This window comes from Microtus oregoni, unplaced genomic scaffold, assembly GCF_018167655.1.
Source record: "Microtus oregoni isolate MIOR12 unplaced genomic scaffold, Mior012 000034F_ref0000314, whole genome shotgun sequence".
NCBI lineage: Eukaryota > Metazoa > Chordata > Mammalia > Rodentia > Cricetidae > Microtus > Microtus oregoni.
The window spans coordinates 21801222-21825653 of NW_024543093.1; the positions used below are offsets into that span (position 1 = coordinate 21801222).

General features: G+C 36.4%; 1 protein-coding gene across 1 annotated transcript in view; it reads right to left on the reverse strand.

Annotated features, from left to right (window-relative positions):
• LOC121432339 (solute carrier family 7 member 13-like) overlaps positions 1 to 20022 on the reverse strand; it is a 34246-nt gene extending 14224 nt beyond the window's left edge. Inside the window, exon 1 of the mRNA XM_041630185.1 lies at positions 19356 to 20022. Coding sequence (XP_041486119.1) covers positions 19356 to 20022 — 667 coding nt within the window. The remainder of the gene's footprint in view (positions 1 to 19355) is intronic.
• Between the last annotated feature and the right edge of the window lie 4410 nt (positions 20023 to 24432).

The following is a 24432-nucleotide window of genomic DNA, read 5'->3' on the forward strand; positions in this document are numbered from 1 at the left end:
GCGGGTCTCTGCCTGTTTCCATCAGTTGCTGAATGAAGTTTCTATGGTGACATTTAAGAAATTCATCAATCTGTCTACAGGGCAAGGTCAGATTGGACACCTTCTCCTTTATTGCTTAGAGTCTTAATAGGGATCATCCTTGTGGATTCCTGGAAATTTCTCTAGAGCCAGGTTTCTGCTAGCCACACAATAATTTCCTTAATCAAGATATCTCTTACCTTGCTCTCATCTCTGTCCTTCCTCCTTCTCTACCACACCATTCTCTCAAGTTCTCCTCTTCCCTCTCCTTCCCCCTTTTTTCCCCTTCCCTCCTCCCTTCTCCCTCACCCCATGCTCCCATTTTTGTCAGGTAATATTTTCTATTTTGACTTTCCATGTGAATCTACATATGTTTTGTTTAGGGTTCACCTTGTTACTTAGATTCTCGAGGATCCTGCGTAATCAATATCCTTTTTTGATAACTAGCATCCACTTATGAGTGATTACATAACATACTCATCTTTGTGTGCCTGGGTTGTGTCACTCAGGATGGTGTTTTTTAGTTACATCCATTTGCATGCAGATTTTAAGATGTCATTGTTTTTTTTTTCCCCCACTGAGTAGTACTCTAATGAGTAAATTACCCATTCTTGAGTTGAGGGGCATCTAGGTTGTTTCCAGGTTCTGGCTATTACAAATAATTCTGTTATGAACCCAGTTGAACAAATGTCTTTGTAGTATGATTGAGCACCTTTTGGGTATATGAACAAGAGTGGTATTTCTGGATCCTGAGGTTGGTTGATTCCCAATTTTCTGAGAAACCACTATACTAATTTCCAAAGTACTTCCTAATATCAGAATTATCTATTGCTCTACGCACTACTGAACTTAATCTTTGCAAAAAAATCAGTGTTACTTAGGGAAATATTCAACATTATTAGCCATCAGGAAAATGCAAATCAAGTCAAAACAACTCTGAGATACCATTTTACACCAGTAAGAATGGCTAAGATCAAAAACACCAATAACAGCTTATGCTGGAGAGGGTGTGTAGTATGTGGAAAACTCATTCATTTCTGGTATGCTTATATTGTATAATGAAAGAAATAGGATGGAAATGACTGATTATACAACAGAAAACATGAATAAGTCCAAAGTTCTTATGCTTCTCTCTAAAAATCAAAATTACATACCATTCTAAAGGTTTCATAAGATTTTAACGAACTTCTTAATATGATTACTTATTCTCAATATGTAGAAGGTGTTGTATTATACCTAAAAATTGGATTTATTTCTGATTAACTTTATTATTTATACAACTTCAAGAGGCAATCTTGGACAGGAATTTAACACTATATATTATTCATTTTTGGTCTCATATGGGATTGTCTTGACCATTAAAAAAAGGAAATCAAAAGATTGTTCAACTACTAATAGGAAATAAATTAAAAGCTTCAGAATTTCATAAAAAATCATGTTCAGAGTAAAGGTTTAAAGAAAATTTTTCATTTCTTTTTAACAATTAAAACAAGTTATAAAAATATTGTCCCACTTCTTCTTTGTGTAATCAAGTTCCTTTATCTGCAAAAAGTAGCGCTAAGGGCACTCAAAGCAATAGCATTTGGCACATAGTTGTATTTCACTTAGAAGAATTTGGAAAATTAAAATCTGTTCATCATGTTGTTGACGCATACTCTGGATTTCAATGGGCATCTTCTCTAAATTGTGAAGTCGGTTTGCATAATTATACATTTACTAGAGTAAATAGTATAATAAGTATACCAATACAAATTCAACCTCACAGTTCTCTTAATTATATTTTCAGTGAGAAGAAATAATTTTTGTACATTATAATGCAAATCACATTATTAAAAAAAAGTCATATAATTCTACAGACAAACAATTATTACCACATTTTAAGAGGGATGCTTATAAAACAAAAGGAGAATATGAGCACTCTTAGAGATAGCTTATATAATTCTCTACTAACTTTAAATTTTAATAGATATTGAAGCAGGGATAACAGCTGCTGAAAGGCATTAGAGCATGGAAAAAACTGATGAGTTCATTCAGCATGTGCAGTACAAGGATATTTTGACATCAAAATGGATACCATGAAAGTTGTCACAATGGTATTGAGATTATGTTTCTGTTTCTGAAGAATATTGGAAGTTGTGGATATCATTGAAACAAATAAATCCTTCAATATGAACAAGAGAAGTCTCTTGTATGTCTTGGTTATTGACATGGATAACATAACTTTAAGAAGAAAGAGATACAGGAAGCCTTGAAGCAGATGACTGATCTTCCTACTTAGAAAGAGGTTAAGTAATTCTCTGAAAAGGGGGAAGCAAGAATTTAGCTGGATAGGAAACTTATAAATGCTATACCTTTGCTCCTTGCTATGCTTTCTGTGGTAACTGTACAGGTAACAGGAACCAATCATATTAACTTGCATTATATTCCTAAGCCTTCAATTAACAAATGGCTAAATTGGGGAGATAGGGTTATTTCTGTTGAAGTCAATGAATCTTCTTGGGTAATTAACTGGTCCTTACAGCCACAGAGGACCTGGTAGGCCTAAAGAAGAGGGTAAGAAATTTACAAATTATACTTTGGCAGTGCAAGGAATTCCTATTTATGTGGGTCAAGGAATTTACTGTTTAAGTGTAACCTTTCAAATTTACTTAGGTATAGTTAAACTATCCAGAATTTTCATGGTAAATTTTATATGCTTCACTCATTTTGTTTTAGAGGACAGAAGATAAATGTTATACTTTCCAAAATTCTGCTATTTTGTGAGATGTGACTTACCAACAAGAAATCTGACTGACACCTTGACAACAATGTAAAAGTGAGAACTCTTGTCTTTTTAATATCTCCTAAGTAGAAGTCAATGGTGCCCTTATAACTTCCCTCAGAAAATTTTCTCACTCAGAATTCAGATGGCAAAAGTATTATTTGTGTAGAACTTGGAGAATTAGTTCTAATGTTGATGAATCTATTCCATGTTACAGAGTTGGATTTCATGTCCTATCTTGCAATTTGGAAATTTACATAAGAGGAATTTGGTAAATTAGCAAGAGTCCCAAAGCACAGAAAGGAGGTTAAATATTAATTATTGTAAATGTATTTTGTCCTTTAGATTAAATTGATGTAATAATTTTGTAGCATTTGTACCACCATATATTATTGAAAGGGCCTATACAATGTCATCCTAATAACTATAGTATCACTTGTGAATGCTATACTCTTTATTCTTGTATTAATTCTAGTATAACATTAGATGTAACTTCAAAAAAGTTATATATTTTTAGAGTAAGATTTGATTCCACTGAAATTGTTGAGACGATGATAAAAGTCACCTATGATGATTCTAGTCCAGAAACTCACTGAAAGAATAATAATAGGAACTGGACTGATTGTAGGCACAGTTATATGAATAATTGCTTGGAATGCTATGGCTGAGACTGCTGGATTGGCCTTTTATAAGGAAATTTAGATGACTGAATTTATAAAAACTGCCATAAGCATTCTGCAGAGCTTTGGACTCAGCAGAATAGAATAGATATTGTGGTAGTTAAAGAAAAAGTTGATTTGGGATAAACTGTAATCTTACTCGGAGATCAATGAGAGACATTTAATGAGAGCAAATTAAATTAAAATACGATTAGTATATTTTACCTATGCATTATATCTTTATGATATAATAAAAGCAAGTATGAATAAGAAAAGTTTAAAATGCATTTGTTGAGTTATCCTAATTCTTGTCAGATGATCTATGATTTATAACAAGAAATTAAGGGACCTTTTTACAATAAGTTACCAGATGTACTTGTGATAGATATTATGGTAAGCATTATAGATAACTAAGATTTATTCAGTCCTATCCATCATTTAATAGGTTTCTAATTTAAGCAATTATTTATAGATTTTGTTTTAGTCATTTTACTAAATTAAAATGTATTCTGGACTGAGCCAGCAACCTGATCCAGAGTTAGCAATCTGCACCAGAACAGGTACAGGGAAATAACTACTGAGAGACTGAGCCAGAGCCAGAGACTGCTGAGGGTCCAGTATTGAATCTGGGACCTTCAAGGGAGTTGATGTGAATCTAGGACCTCCCAGGAGCTAGGCCTGAGCAAGGACATCTGCCAGTCTGTGCATGAATCTGGGACCTCCGAGAGGCTGTAGGCAGGAACCAGAAATTTCTGTAGGGCTAGGCATGAGTCTGGAACCTCAGAGAGAGTAGGACTGAGCCAGGACCTTTGTGGGTCCAGAAATTGTCCTGGGACATCAAAAAAAATAGGCAAGAACCTGGAACCTAGGCCAAAGTAGGTGCTAAAGATACAATAAAGGAAATAGTCTTAACAGTTAAAGAAAACATTACATCTAACAAAAACTTAACACAAAATGTCCAGGAAATATGGGACACCATTAAAGGGCCAAATCTAAGAATAATACGTCTAGAAGAAGGAGAAAAAGTTCAACTCAAAAGCACAGAAAATATATTTAACAAAAATCATAGAAGAAAACATTTCCAACCCAAAGAAAGATATGCCTGTGAAGATACAAGAAGCTTACAGAGCACCAAATAGACTGGATCCAAAAAAAGTTCTCTCACCACATAATAATCAAAACAGTAAACATACAGAGTAAAGAAAGAATATTAAGAGCTTCAAAGGAAAAAGGGCGAATAATATATAAAGGTAGACCTATCAGAATTACACCTGACTTCTCATTGGAGACAATGAAAGCCAGAAGGTCATGATCAAGCATTAAGCATGGATTCCAGCCCAGACTACTATACCCAGCAAAACTTTCAATCACGATAGAAGGACAAAACAAGATAGTTCATGACAAAACTAGATTTCACCAATACCTATCCATAAACCCATCCCTACACAAAATACTAGAAGGAAAACTCCAACCCAAGTAAGTTGGCTACACTAACGAAAACATGGACAATTAATGGTCTCATAGCAGTAAATCCCAAAGAAGTGAAAAACATGCAAATTAATGTCACCAACAATGAAAACTAAATTAACAGGAGATAGTAATCACTGGTCATTAATATCCCTTAATGTAAATGACTCAATTCACCTATAAAAAGGCACAGGCTAACAGACTGGATATGATAACAGAATCTATCCTTCTTCTGCATATAAGAAACACATCTCGAACTCAAAGACAAATATCAAATAGCAGGTGTAGCTATCCTAGTATCTAACATAATAGACTTCAAGCTAAAATCATTCAAAAGAGACAAAGACGGTCATTTCATGTTAGTCACAAGAAAAATCCATCAAGAGGAAAATACTGAACATCTATGCCCAAAATACAAGGGTACCCTCATATGTAAAAGAAACACTTCTAAAGCTTAAATCATACATTAAACCCCACACACTAATAATGGGAGACTTCAACACTCCCCAGTTGACTGGTCAGTCAGACAAAAAAATTAACAGAGAAATAAGACACATGTTATGACTCAAATAGACTTAACAGACATCTATAGAATATTCCATCCAAACAGAAAAGAATATACCTTCTTCTCAGCACCTTATGGAAACTTCTGAAAAATTGACCACAAACTCAGTAACAAAACCTCAACAAATATAAAATATTGGAATAACCCAATATACCTTATCAAATCACCATGGTTTAAAACTAGAAGTCAACAGCAATTCCAGAAAAACCACAAACACATGGAAATTAAACAATTCTCACCTAACTCATCAATGAGTCAAAGAAGAAATAAAGGGAGAAATTAAAGACTTCCTAAAATTCAATGAAAGTGATCACACATCATACCCAAATTTATTTTGGTACACAATAAAAGCAGTGTTAAGAGCGAAATCAATAGCAGTAAATGCCTACATTAAAAAGCTGAAAAAATCCCACACTAGTGAATTAACAGAACATTTGAAAACTAGAACAAAAAGAAGCAAACTCACCTAAGGAAACTAGATGGCAGGAAATAATCAAATTGACAACTATCACATGTACTCCCTCATAGGTGGTTTTTTAAACATAAAACAAAGAAAACCAGCCTACAAACCACAATCCCAGAGAACCTAGACAACAATGAGGACACCAAGAGAGACATACATAGATCTAATGTACATGGGAAGTAGAAAAAGATAAGATCTCCTGAGTAAATTAGGAGTATGGGGGCCTAAGGGGAAGGTTGAAGGAGGGAGGGGAGAGGCAGGGGAGCAGAGAAAAATGTAGAGATCAATAAAAAATCAATAAAAAATGGCTAGAAGGAGAGAAAATTTATTCTGATTTATCTGTATAAGACTATGAGTCAATACAATACATATGAGGCTGTCTTCATGGTGTGACTACATAATCTTCAATATAATTAACATAGCCTAAACAAATGGGATAAATGCAGTACAAATCTAGTAGAGTCATTGAATCAAGGGTAAACACTAGAACGAAATAGTTTTTTTTCTCATAGTATCTATGGTAACATTAGAATGCAATAGTTGTTGGAGGAACATAGACCTTGAAGAACTTTTAGCAACCATTGATTATATTCTGTGATTTGTAGGGTTGCTTTTCTTAGGATGCCTTCCATCTGTTGCATGGCAACGGTCACAAGACTATCCTGGCACACCTGGAGCACCTTAAATTATTAGGCACTACAAACAATACACAATCAAGACTAGAATTGAAGGGATGTGGTGATTTCCTTCAGACAACATATATATCAAAAGGATTTTGGTATGAGAAACTTGTTTTATCTCCCCAATAAAACTTTTCTTAACAATAAATAAAGCTTTGTTCAGCTTTTTATGGCTCATTTCACAGAAACTCTTTCTCCCTGATGCCAGTGAACCTAAACTTACATTCTGGAGGAACTGTCTTTTTCTGAATGTCCTACACAACATGAATAATTGCAAAGACAACTAGAGTTAGGGAATATTTGGGGAGCAAAACAGAAACTAAGTGCAATGGAAACTTCTTGGAGTCTACAGAGGTGACCCATAGCAAAGCCTCCTACAGAGGTGATCCATAGTAGAGCCTCCTAGTAACGGGAAATACAGAACTGGAAATGTTCATCTTCTGTAACCAGTGGAGGAATAGGGACACCAACCAACACACAAAACCTTCAACCTACAATTTGTGCTGCTGTAAAGGTGGAATAGTACTTGTGGAAATGACCAATCAATATCTGTTCCAAATTGAGACCCATCAGAAGAGAGTATCCCATCACTAAAAACACCTGGAGAGACAGAAACCAGAGGCTAGGTAGCTCAGAACCAAACATGACTGGCATAAAATGCTAATGATTCCTATTTCTATTCTGCTCTAGTTATAGACTTGTGCCTAGAATAATTGACATCAGACAAGCTTTATCTAACAGCTGATAGGAACAGATGCAGAAACCTACAATCAATAATACAGCCAAACATTAGGCAGAGCTCAGGAAAACCTGCTGAAGAAGGGGAGGGAGAATATTAGGAGCCAGAGGTCTCAAGAACATGGTCCTCAAAATAAACTAGTCATGGTTTGTAGACGTTCACAGAGACTTAACTGACAACTAGGAAGTCTGTATATATTTGATCCAGGTCATCTGCATGTGTGTTGTGAGTGTTATGGTCATGTATCTTGATGTTCTTGTGGAGCTTCTACCAGTGTGATCAGGGGCAGTCTATGACTTTTTGCCTGCTTTTGAGAAACAATTTTTTGCTACAAACTGCAACATGATATAATAATTGCTCATTCATCTTTTCACAAGCTACTTATCAGAACCAAGGGATCTGGTAAAGACTAAACCAAAAAGCAAGCCTTTTTGACGTTATTGCTTAATGAACAAAGTGGCTGTCCTTTGCTGTAATTTTTTCACTGTAGCTGACTCCCTTTCTGTTACATATGTGAGAATTAATTCCCTAGTTCAGAACAAAAAGCAAATGCTCAAAATAGCTAAAATAATACTGAGCAAGAAAATAATTTCCAGATGTGTCACTAATCCTGTTTTCAAAATGTACTACAGAGATATAGCAATAAAAAAAATTCAGATGGTATTGATCAATGGAATTGATAGAGGACCAGATGTTAGTGCACACCTGCTTTTTGATTAAGAATTCAGAAAGATACATAGGAAGAAAGAAGGGAGCCAAGAGTAGAGAAGAGTTTCAGTGCAATGAAGATAGCAGAAAATAGTGGCATAAATGGGAAAAGCAGTATGTCTAATGGAGCAAAGATGGTAAAGTTAGACACAGAATGGTTGAAAATGTGAGAGGAAAAAGGAAAGAGTAAATATAATAGTAAAGATTTTTGAAAAACCCATATTGAACATAACTGTAGAAGCTTCTTAAATATATAAATGTATATCCATATTAAACAGTTTTAATGGGGTTACAATTTTCAAGGGGATAACCCCTTTCCTAGATGTCAAAGACTATTAAACAAAAGCCCTTTTTCAGTTGCAGAATGCTTTCTTAAAGTTGTTAATCAGTAAGTTCTCTTAGAGTCCTTAAAAAATGCAGGCTACTATTATTACTCCTGGTTATCCTCTGGTATTTGGTGGTAAGATTATATTGCTGAAGACACAATATGCTTGATTTCATGTCACAGTACAAGAAATCAGGCTTGTACTGACTTGAAAACAATATTCTCACTCTATATTTTTATACTGCAGAATATGCTAATCATTCTAGCAGAGGCCAAAAATAATCATCAATTTTACCCAGTTGTATGCCTTGCCAGCTATAATAATAGGACTGGAAGGAGAGGACCATTAGTATAACAGTAACACAAATGTTTTGAAAGTAACCAACTACTTTATAATTGTATATAAGGCCCACATCATAAGATGAAATTTGTGCCTCATACTGTTTGTTAACTAGGCCAAGAGTCAATGTTAAGGTACAATCATAGGTTTAGGTAAGAACTTTTTCCTATTATTCACATAAATGGACATAGTATTATGGTGAATCTTATACCATTATAAACATATATTAGTGTCACTCTAAACCTTCATAATAAAAAACTTTTTGTTGCAGTATATAGTGTTTAGTACAGTGACCCACATTTATCAAAGAGTAGAAAGTAAGAGATTATGGCAAGTTTAGCCATAAATAAGATATCCATATTAGACCTCCCCTCAATGTCTTTGGGATCATCATGGAAGGGGGTAGAGAAAGAAAGAATGTAAGAGTCAGAGATAATAGAGGAAACAGTGTTTTCAAGTCATGAGAGAAACCTTGAAAACATGAATTTGCAGCAGCTGTTTCTACGTACACAAGACCTACATAAGAATCTCTCTGAATTGATGTGTGTGAGTCTCAGGAAACACTGCCTCTATCAGAAGACCTATTAACAACTCTTGCTGGAGGAAGATTCCATGACTGTACTTTGGAGATGGACCATTATAGGCTGACAATGTTTCTATGTAGGGCCAGATGTATACATTGGAAATACTAAGATGAATTTGTAGTGGGTTGAGAAACAAATTAGATGAAGTGGAACTAAAATTGTTGGTATGATTGTGAAAGAGTGTGAGTAGATGGAGTTAGAGTGGACTTCATTTGAAATTTAAAAAATATATTGTGTTCCAATGATGAAAAGTCCATGACAAAATATATTCATTATCAAATTTTATAGACTCATTAAAAAAATTAACATCAATGATTCTCACAATGCTGCAGTCTATGAAATAAAAAAAAACATAAAAATCTCATTCCATTAAGTCAGCTTTATCATATTCACACCATCAGCAGAAATAGATCAGCAGGTTGTATTTACAAATAAACATATTCATAAATAATTTTACATAAAATAATAATTATAGAAAAAGAGGCTATCCATGTTAGAGTTTGATAAATCATTTGAAGGGTTTGGTGGGAGGCTATCTGAAAAGGACTGGAGGGAGGAAACTATGGGCAAAACTGAGATAATTACACTCAATTAAAGGAAAAACAAAATTTTATATATATATATATGTGTGTGTGTGTGTGTGTGTGTGTGTGTGTGTGTGTGTTTATATAGGTCTAAACCTAGAAACATTTATGACAGAAGAGGAAGTATGCCAAGGGAGAATAATAAGAATATATGTGATAGAAAAATAATGGTCAGGAAGAAGGGGAAATATCCAAAGGTGAAAGAGAGAATGAAAGAAAAGTAGTGGAGAAAGGACCAAATGATGACAAAATACGAGGCATATAGTGCTCGCTAATTTAATGTCAACTTGACAACAAGCTAGAATTTGGAAGAGGGAACCTTAATTGAGAGATTGACATGTGACAAGTCTGTGGTGCATTGTCTTGATTGATGGTGGATATGGAAGGTCACCGACTGTGGCTAGTGCCACCCTTGGCTTGTGGTCATGCGCTGAGTAAGAAAACAGGATGAGGAAGCAATGAAGGAAAAGCTACAAAGTAGCATTCCTCCATGGTCTCTGGATTAATTTGTGTTTGTAGGTTCCTGCCCTGATGTAGGGATAGCCCAGCCCCTTAGAGTGCATGTTTGCCTTGGTCTAATGTTTACATATAAATCTGGCAAGCGTGAGTCCTGCTGCTCTCTTTTTTGTATTTCCTGCTCATCGCTGTTTTTTTTTTTTTTTTTTTTTTTTTTTGGTTTTTCGAGACAGGGTTTCTCTGTGGTTTTGGAGCCTGTCCTGGAACTAGCTCTTGTAGACCAGGCTGGTCTCGAACTCACAGAGATCCGCCTGCCTCGGCCTCCCGAGTGCTGGGATTAAAGGCGTGCGCCACCACCGCCCGGCTGGCAAGCTCCATCTTTACCAGCCTTTGTGAGCAAGTCAGCTACCGGAGCTCAGGAAGTGCAACTGGGCTCAAGTGAGCATAGCCCGCTAGCTTTCACAGCACGCTCCCAGCTTGCTTTCTCTTCCCCCACTCCCGTCCAGCTGCCAGGTGCCTCGCTGTGTTTTAGTAAGTTATTTGGGCCCCAGTACCGAGTCTGAGATACAGATACAGTTTGGCAGGACAGCGACTTGGTCATGCACGGCATAGCCTGCGGGGCCCACCACTCCCCGCCCAACAGACTTACTTGGGTCTAGAAACAGTGGTGCAAGCACCTCTGTATACAGGACCCCCCCCCCCCCCCAGCACCCAGCAGTAAACAGCATGATCAGTACACAATGTCACTCCACACACATGACTGCTCTGCGTCCCCTCCCTGGGGGTGGCTTAGTTCGACCTTGGCTCTGCCCCATTTCCTGTTGCTCCCCCCTGCTGCTTAGAGTTAACTTTCAGTTTTGGGTTTTGAGTAGACTTTTCAGACCTGCTCTGACTCCTGCCACGTAGATTCACGTGCACTTCGCCACCACAACCATCTGCTGGCAGAAAATGGTCATTACAGGTAAAAAATTTTCCTTTATAAATAAAAATAAGTAAAGATTTGATTGAAAATGTTACTATTCAAGACTTTAACAGCCTTTTTGATTGTACCATGTGGGAGATTTTACAAGAGGTGTCTGTCATCCCACATCTATGGATCTTTCTGGGATTCATAGTTTTCCTTGGTACTATATGGTTTGATAATAGAAATATGTTAAAGTCTTTATGAGACAAATCCAGGATTCTTAAGGCAGAGGTTGAATGCTTAAAAACAATTGAGAATGACAACAATCTTCTCAAGAATCAGTTTGAAGTTCTCCAAGAAGAGAACAGATCTTTGTTTAATATGACTCGATCAACTGAGCAAAATTTAGAAAAGGTACAGGCTGATATTACAGAGAAATTCATTACGATGGAAGAGGGAACAGCTGATTTTGATCGCAAGCTTCAGTTCCTTTCTGTAGGAACTGAAACATTAACGGCTGATATTAAGGAGAAATTCATTACTATGGAAGAGGGAACAGCTGATTTGGATTGTAAGCTTCAGTCCCTTTCTGTAGGAAGTGAAACATTAACTGAGAGAATCAAAACTGCTGAATTTGACAATCAGATTTTGTCTAAACCCTGTGACAGATTGTCAAAAAAATTGTCAATTCAAGAAGGCACAGTTTATGCCATGAAAATTATACAAAGATGAGATGTTAACTCTAATGGACAAACTTCATACTTTAGAATCCTCAATGAAGGCTTTGGAACATAATTCTGGACAGGAGATTCAGACATTGCAGAAGGCAATAGTGAATAGAATTGAAAAGATTGAGGAATTTCTAAATTCTGATGAAGAAGAGCAAAGGGTAGAAAGGCAAATTTTAACTCCATTTGTGGGTAAATCTCTCCGGGACAATTCCCACAAAGCTCTACCTACAGCTCTACCTGCCTTTCCAGTAATAACAACAGAGAAAGTGATTGGTTCCAGAAACCCTAGGGTCATCAAGGAAGATACATGGGAGCCTGTCCGGATGAATGATCTTAAAGAAATTAAACAGGCTGTGACTACTTTTGTGATGCACGCCTCCTTTGTTAAAGAGATGCTAAAATCTTGGGCCACAATAAACAGGGCCACAGCCTTTGACTGGCTCCAGTTAGCTTCTGCGGTACTTGAGAGTGGACAGCAATTGAACTGGAAATGCTTATTCAGGCAAGAGGCAAGACTCTTAGAACAGCAGGAAAGAGCGAAGGGAATTGACATTTCCCTAGATAAAATTCTAGGTGAAGGGCTCTTTTCCGACCCTCAGGAGCAAGCTAATTTTGATGAAAACACACTCTCCATGTGTACTACAGCAGCCTTAAGGGCTTGGGACAGGGTACAAGACCCAGGACAGAGAATGGAATCATTTGTCAGAGTTAAACAGGTTCAAGGAGAACCCTTTAGTGACTTTTTACAAAGACTAACTAAGGCTGTACAAATAGGGATATCTGACCCAGAAGCAAGATGTATAATGATTGAGTCTTTGGCTTATGAAAATGCAAATGTGGAATGCAAAAGCATTTTGGGGCCTTTAAAACTCAGATCAGCACCTTTGGAAGAATGGGTCTTGCATACACTGAATGTTGATACATTTGACTATGGCACTGAAGCATGGGTAGAAGAAGCAATTTCCAATGGTAAAAGGAGACACCAGAATACCAAATGTTTTAATTGTGGCAAAATGGGTCATATGAAAAGAAATTGTAGACAACGGATTTTCAGAAATAATAATAATGCATCTTCTAGAAATAACAGAAATAGGATGACTCAGCCTTCAGGTTTATGTAGAAGATGTGGGAAAGGCAGACACTGGACGAATGAATGCAGGTCTACAAGAGATAGACAAGGCAACCTGATACAGATGGGGAAACATGAGAGGGGCGCCTCACAGGCCCCCATGGCAAACATGGTTCAATCATTTCCAGTTATTGCAGAGAACATGCCTGGTGAGAACAATTAGGAAGCCCCATACCTACTGTTACAAGCAATAATGATCAGAAAGATGAGTTCCATGTGTTTTGGCAAACTTCTATAAGTGATCAAAGACCTAAGCTGAGAGTGTATGTAAATGGCATTTTTATTACTGGCCTGCTGGACACAGGTGCGGATGTAAGTATCATTACTCCAGAATCTTGGCATCAATATTGGCCTCTTCAGAATGTAAATTTTCAGCTCCTGGGAATTGGAACCCTATCTTGAGTAAGGCAGAGCAAGAGATGGGTTGAATGCATAGGGCCAGAGAGACAAATAGGAAAATTAAGGCTGTATGTGGCCAATATTGCAGTGAATTTATAGGGTTGTGAACTATTACAACAATGCAATACCCAAATTAACATTTCTGCTACTTCTAGAGCCTATATTTCTCAGAATAATATTAAAAGATATTACAAACGGAGAAAACCGGCCATTTGGGCTGTACAAGAACAAGTAATTGATGTCCCTTCAGAGATACCAACAGCCTTGCCTCTAAAATGGTTGACTGAGAAACCAATATGGACAAAGCAATGGCCTTTAGCTGAGGAAAAGTTACAGGCTTTAGAACAGCTGGTACAAGAGCAATTAGATGCTGGACATAGAGAAGAATCTACCAGCCCATGGAATTCTCCTGTATTTGTGGTTAAGAAAAAATCAGGTAAATGGAGAATGGTGACAGATCTCAGGGCTATCAACAAGGTTATTCAACCTATGGGCCCTCAGCATTCTGGAATTCCTTTGTCCTCTTTATTACCAAAAGGATGGCCTCTCATAGTTATTGATTTAAAGGACTGTTTTTTCACTATACCTTTACAATGAGAAGATAGAGAAAAATTTGCCTTCACAGTGCCCACTTACAACAATTCTCAACCTTCGAGAAGGTACCACTGGACCGTCCTCCCACAGGACATGTTGAACAGTCCATCCCTGTGCCAATATTTTGTAAATCAACCATTGCAAATAATACACAAGAAAATTCCCAAATCGATAGTATATTATTACATGGACGACATATTGTTATCCTATTCAAACATGGTTACCTTGGAAAGACTGTTTGAAGAAATAAAGATACTTTTACCTAAATGGGGATTGCAGATTTCTCCTGAAAAGATTCAGAGGGGCGATTCTGTTAATTATATAGGTTATAAAATAAGTTTGCAAAAAATTAAGACACAAAAGGCACAAATTTGGAGAAATCGCCTACAGATTCTTAATGACTTTCAAAGACTGTTAGGAGACATTTCCAGTCTACGACCAGCTATTGGGATAACACCTGATCTAATAATTCATTTGAACAAAACCTTGGATGGTGATAACGATTTGAACTATCCCAGAGAATTAACAGCTGAAGCAGAAAAGGAACTGACAATGATTGAGGAAAAATTACAAGAGGCACATGTGTACAGGTAGAATCCAGAGCTCAATTGTATTCTTGTCATATTACCCTCAAAAATTTCTCCTACAGGAATTTTAATGCAGGGAGATGATATTATCTTCGAATGGATCTTTTTACCACATAAACCAAGTAAGAAACTGAAAACTTATGTGGAAAAAGTCTCTGAGTTAATTATAAAAGGCAAGTTGAGACTTCGTCAACTAGCAGGCATAGACCCAGCAGAAATTATAGTGCCTTTCACTGCTGATGAACTAAAAAAATTATGGGAAGATAATGAACCATATCAAAGAGCTTGTGCTAATTTTGGGGAGACATTAATAACAATTATCCAAAAAGTAAGAGGCTTAATTTCATAAAGAGAACTTCTTGGATCCTTCCTCCAATTGTCTGTGATGCTCCAATAACTGGAGCCCGTACATTTTATACTGATGCCAATAAATCCGGGAAGGCAGGTTACAAATCAGAAGACTTGGGTAAGGTTGAACAAAGTCCTTATGATTCTGTCCATAAGGCAGAATTATTTGCCATTCTTATGGTGCTAAGGGATTTTAAAGAACCTATTAATATAGTCACTGATTCACAATACGCAGAAAGAGTTATTTTACGTATTGAAACTGCTGAATTTATACCTGATGATACAGAACTAACCTCATTGTTTATCCAGGTTAAAGATTTGATCAGGAACAGGTTTTGCCCTATGTACATAACACACATCCGATCCCATACGGGTCTGCCAGGTCCTCTATAACAAGGTAATGCAGAAATTGATCAATTATTGTTTGGTAGTATGCTACAATCCTCTGAATTTCATAAAAAACATCATGTTAATAGCAAAGGTTTGAAGAAAGAGTTTTCTATTACATGGCAACAAGCTCTTAGCTTGTTGTAAAGATTGTAAAGAAATGCCCTACTTGCTCTTTTTATAACCAAACGCCACTGCCTGCAGGGGCTAATCCAAAGGACAGCCAAAAGAATGAAATTTGGCAAATGGATGTGTTCCACTTTGCAGAATTTGGCAAATTAAAATATGTTCATAACACCATTGACACTTATTCAGGCTTTCAATGGCATTTAAGTTCAGAAAAAGCTGATTCAGTAATCACTCATTTATTAGAAGTCATGGCTATCATGGGTATACCTACACAAATAAAGACAGATAATAATCCTGTTTATGTCTCTAGGAAAATGAAATGGTTTTTTGATTACTACAATATCAAGCATGTTACAGGTATACCATACAATCCTACAGGTCAAGCAGTCATAGAAGGATCAAATTGAACTATAAAGGATATGTTGAACAAACAGAAAGGGGTGGAAAACACCCCCAGAAATAGGTTACATAATGCTTTGTTAACCTTGAATTTTCTCAAAGCTAATGAGAAGGGAATGACGGCTGCAGAAAGACATTGGATAATGGAAAAGTCTACTGAACTAAATCAACCAATTTATTTCAAGGGTGTGATGACCTCACAATGGACGCCAGGAGATGTGCTGCATTGATTGGGGAAGGGGTTTTGCTCTTGTCTCCACAGGTGAGGAAAAATTGTGGATACTGTCAAAATTAATAAAGGTTCAGTTTGAAGAAGAGAAGCCACTAGGAAAATATAAATAACAATTCATTCACAAGAATGGCGATAATACTGATGGTAAGAAATTCAGATAGGTTGGGGCAGGGTTCTTTTCTTATCTCCACAGGAAAAAACCCATCTTCAAAGAGTTTAAGGGATTCTGAATATTTAATTACTGATGAATATAAAGTAGTTACGACCCACTAAGGATCGGCAATAAAACCATATATGTAATGTATTAAATATATATATATATATGTCTTATCAAACATTTCTTTATTAATATGTAGAGATGGTTTTGGAGTTGGACTATGGCTCAGTCCCTCTTCATTCCCAAGCCTGTTGATAAGAGATATTTCAGAGTTTCTGTCTCAGGTTAGGAGCCATGAAATGGGACAGAATAAGAATAATTTTATACTTGATAAACTTTCTTTGCCTTTCCTCACATCTGTGTCTTTCTTTATATGTCAGTACATGTTCTTGTTGTTAATGTTTAAACTTCCCATAACAAGCCACAAATTTTTCTACAGTAATCTTTAAAGATGAAGATGGGGCCCCATGACATCAACTCAATCTGGTTTTTATGATGTCATGAATTTTTTTTTTAAGCGCTAAATTAGACCTGTTTTTTGGTACCAACTGCACGAGACAATTTCGAATGGTGCACATTTTTGACAACACTGGCCGGACCTTCTCAAAATGCTCAGAGACTAGTTACAATTTTCTTAGGTCAAAGGTTAATTTGGAAATTTTCCCATCATTTGCTTTCACAGGACCCCCTAAGAAGAACGTCGCCCCCATGTCAGCTAGCAGCAATCTTAGAGGATGACGTCCCCTCTCCTAACAGAGTTTGCCCTCAGGGTTAGGGACATCATCTAGTGGTTGGTTTAGGGATGGGGAGATATTTTATGGAATTAGGGATATTTTCAAAAAAGGGGGGGACTAACTGGTTTGATGGGATGATTGGTATTTGTGAATTACTGTTTTTAGAAAATTGTATTGGTACTGTTTCTTGTATATTGACATATTGAATATTGAATGTGAGTGTTTCTACCTCTATTTTTGTATAAGAGTATGCTTATAACTTTGTCTATATTGTATTGATACATTTACCATATTACAATGTACATTTCTACCTCTGATATTATGTACATTTGATATGTAATGACATTGTTTACAGTTGAAGATCATTGTCTTCATATATTGCACAGTTGTTTATTCTCTTAGTCTTCAAGTTAGATAGGTATTGAGAAGTAATCAGGTCTTTTAGATTCATACAGATTATATTTAGTATAGATAGTATAATCTTCAGTCTCTTCGAAGAACTGTAGAAAATGGCCTTTAATCTAACCTAGAATTCTGTGCCAACGAGACACATTCACTCCTGGCGACACCACTCTACTCCTGAGAGAACGTTGAGCACCAAAGAAACTCCACTGGGAGCTTTTCTTCTTGGCAGAACTGGCCTTTGGGTTAAGAAAAGCCCATACCTCAACTACTGACAAAGATACAGAATATCCATAAGTGGATGAAACAGGACTGTCTTATCATGCCAAGACAGGGTAAGATAATTCTAAATTCCTTGCCTTTAATAATAGTATGCCAGTTATGTTAGGCTTTAGCCAAAGTTGGTTGACTCAACATTGCAAACGAGACTTTGGGTGATTGCCCAGGTAGTCAGTTATCTCTGTCATTTGTTGCACATTTTGGATATCTCTCGTTTGTTAAGTAATATTAATTCCCTTCTCAAATCTTTGACAGAGTTGAAGATTATATAATTGTAGTTACTCTCTACATTATTTAGACTCCTTGAGATAGAATATTTAGCAAAACTTTTGTTCTCAATATTGTTTGTTATATTTATTATTTGTTATTATTGTATATAGTTGTATTTGGTTTAGTTCTGTCTTATTTAGACAAAAAGGGGAGATGTAGGGATAGCCCAGCCCCTTAGAGGGCATGTTTGCCTCGGGCTAATGTTTACATATAAATCTGGCAATCGTGAGCCCCGCTGCTCTCTTTTTTGTATTCCTGCTCATCACTGGATCCCTGGTGTTCTAAGCTATCCCTTCATTATAATTTGCTGTTTCATATTAAGCTAGCCTGGTTATTACGCCGATTACAACCTGACTTCCACAGATGATGGATTACAAACTGTAAGATGAAATAAACTCTTTCCTTCTTGAGTTGCTTTTTGGTCATGGTTTTTATATCACAACAATAAAAACCCTAACTAAAACAAACAGGTATTAAAATGTCACAATGAAACTCATCACTTTGTATCTTAAGCAATTATTGAAAAATTAATAAAACTTTATATGATAAGTAATGAGTTTCCTTCTTTAAATCTTTTTTGATATTGCAGGTAGATTTATGGGCAAATATTATCAAATTCCTTTGGTACCTTGAAATCTGGATGAGAATTATAGTTCTACAAAACATAGTATTGCATTCTCAAAAATGTCCATTATAGCACTGTGTCTAGTATGAAAATATCAGAGACACTTAACATGCTCACAATAGTGAGAAGTGTCATTTCAGAATGTTTAAGTAACTATACTAATGTAGTGGAATAAAATTTATTTGACATTTTACTATTCATATATATGTATACATATATGAAGCTACATTATAGTTTTCAATGCACATACACTAAGAGTGACAACTACTCACAAAGAACTTGATAGTGTTGATAGTGGGTATTTCAGGGAAGAGAACAAAGTTTTGAGTTGAAGTAAAGTATAATAATATCTAAGACCTGTGTTAACTGTATAAGTGTGAACTTACTAATACAGTTCCTTGTAATTATTATTTATTTCAAGATGGTGGAATCACATGAAATAAAACTAAGAGTATAGAAAAATCTCAATACTTTTTTGAAAATTCTTAATTTTCCCAGGTTTATATAAAAGGCATGAATGGAAGAAAAATAAATTTTATAAGTCTACATTAATGAATATTCATGGGTACATTTATTATAACCCCACATTATAGAGAAGATTGCATTTCCTTACAGAGCATAAAACAATAATATTAAATTTTTCCATTTAAATTCTAGACACACTCTTATGGCATAGTGTCAGATATATGGATACGTTTACCTGCTAAGGTGATCAGAAGTGATGCTCCTAAATATGAATAGTACACTTGGAGAAAGGCTTCTACAATCTGTGAGGCATCAGGAAGTTCAGCATCCAAAACATTCTTAAACCTGGACACATTCTCATTTTTTCCAATTACTAACAGAACAATCCCAGTTACAGAAATGAGAGAAAGAATAGCTATTTTCATCAGACTGCTGATAGTCTGAACTTGAACCACTGTTTTCATCTGCCGAGCACTGAGAATACCAAATGACCACAAAGCAGCCAAAGCCAGACATTTCTTCGGGAGCTCTGGAGCAGGACACCCAGAATAGAAAGGTTGAATGAGATAACTAGCTATTAGTAGGCTTTGAGCACCAATGCCTAGTAAATGAACAAAAAGTTTTATCCAAAGACTCAGAAAAGCAGCAGAGGATCCAAGAGTTTTCTTGAGGAAAAAATAAGATGCTCCACTCACAGGGAAGGTGGTTGCCAGCTCTGCAAGACAAAGAGCATTCATCATGCTCAGCAGGCCACCCAAGGCCCAAATACTCAGACAAACAGGGATGTTCAGTGAGGAGTATATTAATACTCCTTTAGGAGTCACAAAAATCCCTGCCCCTATGGTGGAACTAAGCAAAAGCATGTTCGCATGGATTAATCCTACCACTCTCAAGAGTTGCATGATTTTGCCTTTTTCTCTCTTTCAAATCTTAAAAAATAGAGCTCCCTTGTATTGTTTTTCTGTCAGTAACTTCAAAATCCAAGGGTGTTTCATTGACTAAAGCATCTTCTTTAAAAGTGCTTTTTAAGTTTGAACTTTTTTTTTTCTTGGAAAAAAAAATTCTGCCTCCTCCCATCCTCCCATTTCCCTCTCCTTCCTCCCACTACACTCCCACTCTCCCCACTCCTTTCCCCCTCCCTCTCCAGACCGAAGAGCAGTCAGGTGGAAAGTCCAAGGTCCTCCCCTCTCCATCCAGGTCTAGGAAGGTGAGCATCCAGACTGGCTAGGCTCCCACAAAGCCAGAACATGAAGTAGAATCAAACCCCAGTGCCATTGCATTTGGCTTCTCATCAGTCCTCATTGTTCAGAGAGTCCGGTTTTATCCCATGCTTTTTCAGTTCCAGTCCAGCTGGCCTTGGTAAGCTCCCAATAGATCAGTCCCTCTGTCTCAGTGGATGGGTGCACCCCACAAGGTGATGACTTCCTTGCTCATGTTCTCCCTCTTGTCTGCTCCTCATTGGGAACTTGGGAGCTTATTCCGGTGTTCCAATATGGGTCTCTGTCTCTATCTCCATCCATCGCCCGATGAAGGTTCTATGGTGATACACAAGATATTCATCAGTGTGGTTATAGGATAGGGACATTTCAGGTTCCTTCTCCTCAGCTGCCCAAGGCACTAACTGGGTACATCGCCCTGGGCACCTGGGAGCCACTCTAAGTTCAGGTCTCTTGCTCACCCTAAGCTGGATCCCTTAATTAAGATATATGGTTCTCTGCTCCCATATCCATCCTTCCTTTATCCCAACCATCCCAATTCCCCAAATTCCCCCCACCCTCCCCTTCTCACATTTCTCTCCCCATCTCCCCTTACCCATATCCCACCCAACCCCCAAGATCCCAAATTTTGCTCGGCAATCTTGTCTACTTCCCATATCCATGAGGATAACAATTTGTTTTTTTTTTGGGGGGGGGTTCACCTTCTTATTTAGCTTTTTAGGATCACAAATTATAGACTCAATGTTATTTATTTATGGCTAGAAACCAATTATGAGTGAGTACATCCCATGTTCATCTTTTTGGGTCTGGGTTACCTCACTCAGGATAGTGTTTTCTATTTCCATCCATTTGCACGCAAAATTCGAGAAGTCATTGTTTTTTACTGCTGAGTAGTACTCTAATGTGTATATATTCCACACTTTCTTCATCCATTCTTCCATTGAAGGAGAGATTAGGGATAAAAGGGACATACCTAAATATAATAAAAGCTATTTACAGCAAGCCGACAGCTAACATCAAATTAAACAGAGCAAAACTCAAAGCCATCCCACTAAAATCAGGAACATGAAAGGCTGTCCACTCTCTCCATACCTCTCAATATAGTGCTTGAAGTTCTAGCAATAGCAATAAGACAACATAAGGGGATCAAGGGGATTCAAATTGGAAAGGAAGAAGTTAAACTTTCTTTATTTGCAGATGATATGATAGTGTACATAAGTGACCCCAAAAACTCCACCAAAGAACTCTTACAGCTGATAAACACTTTTAGTAATGTGGCAGGATACAAAATCAACTCCAAAAAAATCAGTTGCCCACCTATACACAAAGGATATGGAAGCAGAGAGGGAAATCAGAGAAGCTTCACCTTTCACGATAGCCACAAACAGCATAAAATATCTTGGGGTAACTCTAACCAAGGAAGTGAAAGATCTATTTGACAAGAACTTTAAGGCATTGAAGAAAGAAATACCAGATACCAGAAAATGGAAGGATCTCCCTTGCTCTTGGATTGAGAGGATCAACATAGTAAAAATGGCAATTCTACCAAAGGCAATTTATAGATTCAATGCAATCGCCATCAAGGTCCCATCAAAATTCTTCACAGATTTTAAGTTTGAACTTAATTTGGGTTTGAAAATCATTAACTTTTAGCAGGGTGGTGGTGGTACATGCCTTTAATCCCAGCACATTGAAGGTAGAGGAAGGCAAATCTCTGAGTTCTGAGTCATCCTGTTCTACAAAGCAAGTTCCAGGACAGCTAGAACTGTTATACCGAGAAACCCTGTCTCAACAAACAAAAACAAACAAGAAACAACAATAGCAAAACCTTAATTTTAACTTCCTTCTAAAATCACAGAAAATATATTTCCTTTTCACAATATTTAAAATATTACACATGACAAGGAAAAAGTTACTATATGCAAGAGAAGTATTTTCAATCATTGTGTAAGATACTTTTGTTGTTAAAGCACTACACTCTATATATAACCTGTTTGCTTGATGCACTAAAACCAGTAAATGGGAGGTAATTGGCAGAAAAGAAAAAGTTTTCCAGTAAAAGACACTGGAATGGTTAGGAGATATCTAATATCAATTACTTCAAAAAACAGACATACATGCATACATATGTACTAATCAAAAGAAATAAACAAAAACAAAAGCACACAATGACAGTATTTACGAAAGAAAAACATAAAGGAGATTTTATAAGACAGTGCAAGGGACAGCAACATGAACAGGCTGGAAAAGTCAAATCATGCGAGTGTGTTCCAACTTTCTTTTTTTTTTTTTTTTTGGTCACTTTCAAGAACAATGTCATCCATTTCGACCTCCTCGAAGTAGTTCCTGGAATTTGTCAGTTAAGCACATTATTTTTCTACTAGTTAAACATTATGATGACTTGCCTTCTTTCTCTCAGTTGTTATACATGACTGAGAAGTGAAGAACTTTTACTATTCTAAAGTAAATTTGTTACAGATGTTCTGGTTCCTGCCAAGCAAAACAGGATTATTCATAGTGAAACTTCTAGTCAGGTATACTGCTTTTTTTCATAGTAGAATGCAGTGAAGAGAAAGCAGTTTAATCTCAAAGGACAGTTCTGCTGTAATATTATATAACAGTGATATACTACTTTACAAGTTTACACCAAGACAATACCTTATAGCTGTTGTATATACTATTTACTTTGAACTTAAGCAGACAAAGACTTGAACTTCACCATGCCACTTAGCAGTTTTTAGTGAGATGATATTTTTTTCATTTTCAAGAATTCAATCCCCATTTTCTTATAGGTATTAGTGTACAATACTCTTACTCATCAATGCATTTCAACTGTGGTAGTTTGGCAATGAATGGTTTTTTTTTTTTTTCCAGAGATGGATATCCCATTGAAGTAAATTCTGGGTTCTTTGTAACTTGAACAAAATGAGAAAACTATGGAGTTCTAACACAGAAAATGTAACTTTTTGAAAGGTAAAAGTAAAAGCATGAAGTAATTCCACAGAATGGATTAGGCTTGTATAAGCATGCCACCTCAAAACCTACTTCTCTTGATTAAAGAACTTTTATTCATCAAAATGTTACAGAAGAGTGTTAGAAGGGGCTATTTTTCTAGGTTGTTGCAGATGACTGACTGGCTTTATGGTGACAGTGGGGTTTTATAATTCTTAGAATGGTCCAAAACAATTTTATGACTATTTTTTGACTTTTGAATCCTCAAATTAAATTATTTATGGCTCATATACATGTATGGGTTTATTTTCATACCTTGTTTGTCCTTGAGAGACAGGATCCTTGAAAATAAAATCTTTATGAGAAGCCAAAACAAAGAAGACCTGATATTCAGTAACTGCTACCAATTATAAAATATGTGTTCTCTATTTATAGGAGATCATGAACTCTCACCCCCGATGAGACAGGGATAATTAAATCTTGTTTTAAGATTGATTGATCAGAAACGCTGAAGTAATAGAGTGCATGGCTTTTAGGAAAGAAGAAACAGATTTCTGAAGAGTAGGACTATGAGAAACAAAGAATGCCATTGCTAAGGGTAATAATCAAAAAATCAAGTTTTAGACCATTAGTCATATGGTTCATATAGCTGCTGAATTTTTTTGACATGGCCTATCAATTTTTATTAAGCATTTCTGATCAATCCTGACTGATTAACAGGAAATAGCACTCTTCTTCAGGAAGAGATGCAATCTTCCTTTCAGCACTTAAGTGCTATAAGCCCCTTCAATTTTGAAAGCCCCTGTCTCTAGTGAATATATTTGGTTTTGAAGGGTATACTGTATAATACTCTGAGCCAGGTCTTCTAAGCTCTCAGAGACAACTTTAAATAATTCTCTGATAATGTGAAAGGAAACAAGCCACTCACAGCCCTATGTGTTCTGGTAGTGACTTGACTCCCATTCATACACTAAAGAGAATGAATTACCTGACAAATGCTTTCAAAGGAATAGCTAAAATGGTATTTTTGGTGTTTTGTCCATATTGTGGGTTAAATAAATCAACATGCATCTTTCTACCTAATTGACTGAGATGCAAAGAATAAAGCTATTTTGGAATATTATTTTAAGTTGTGTTACATTC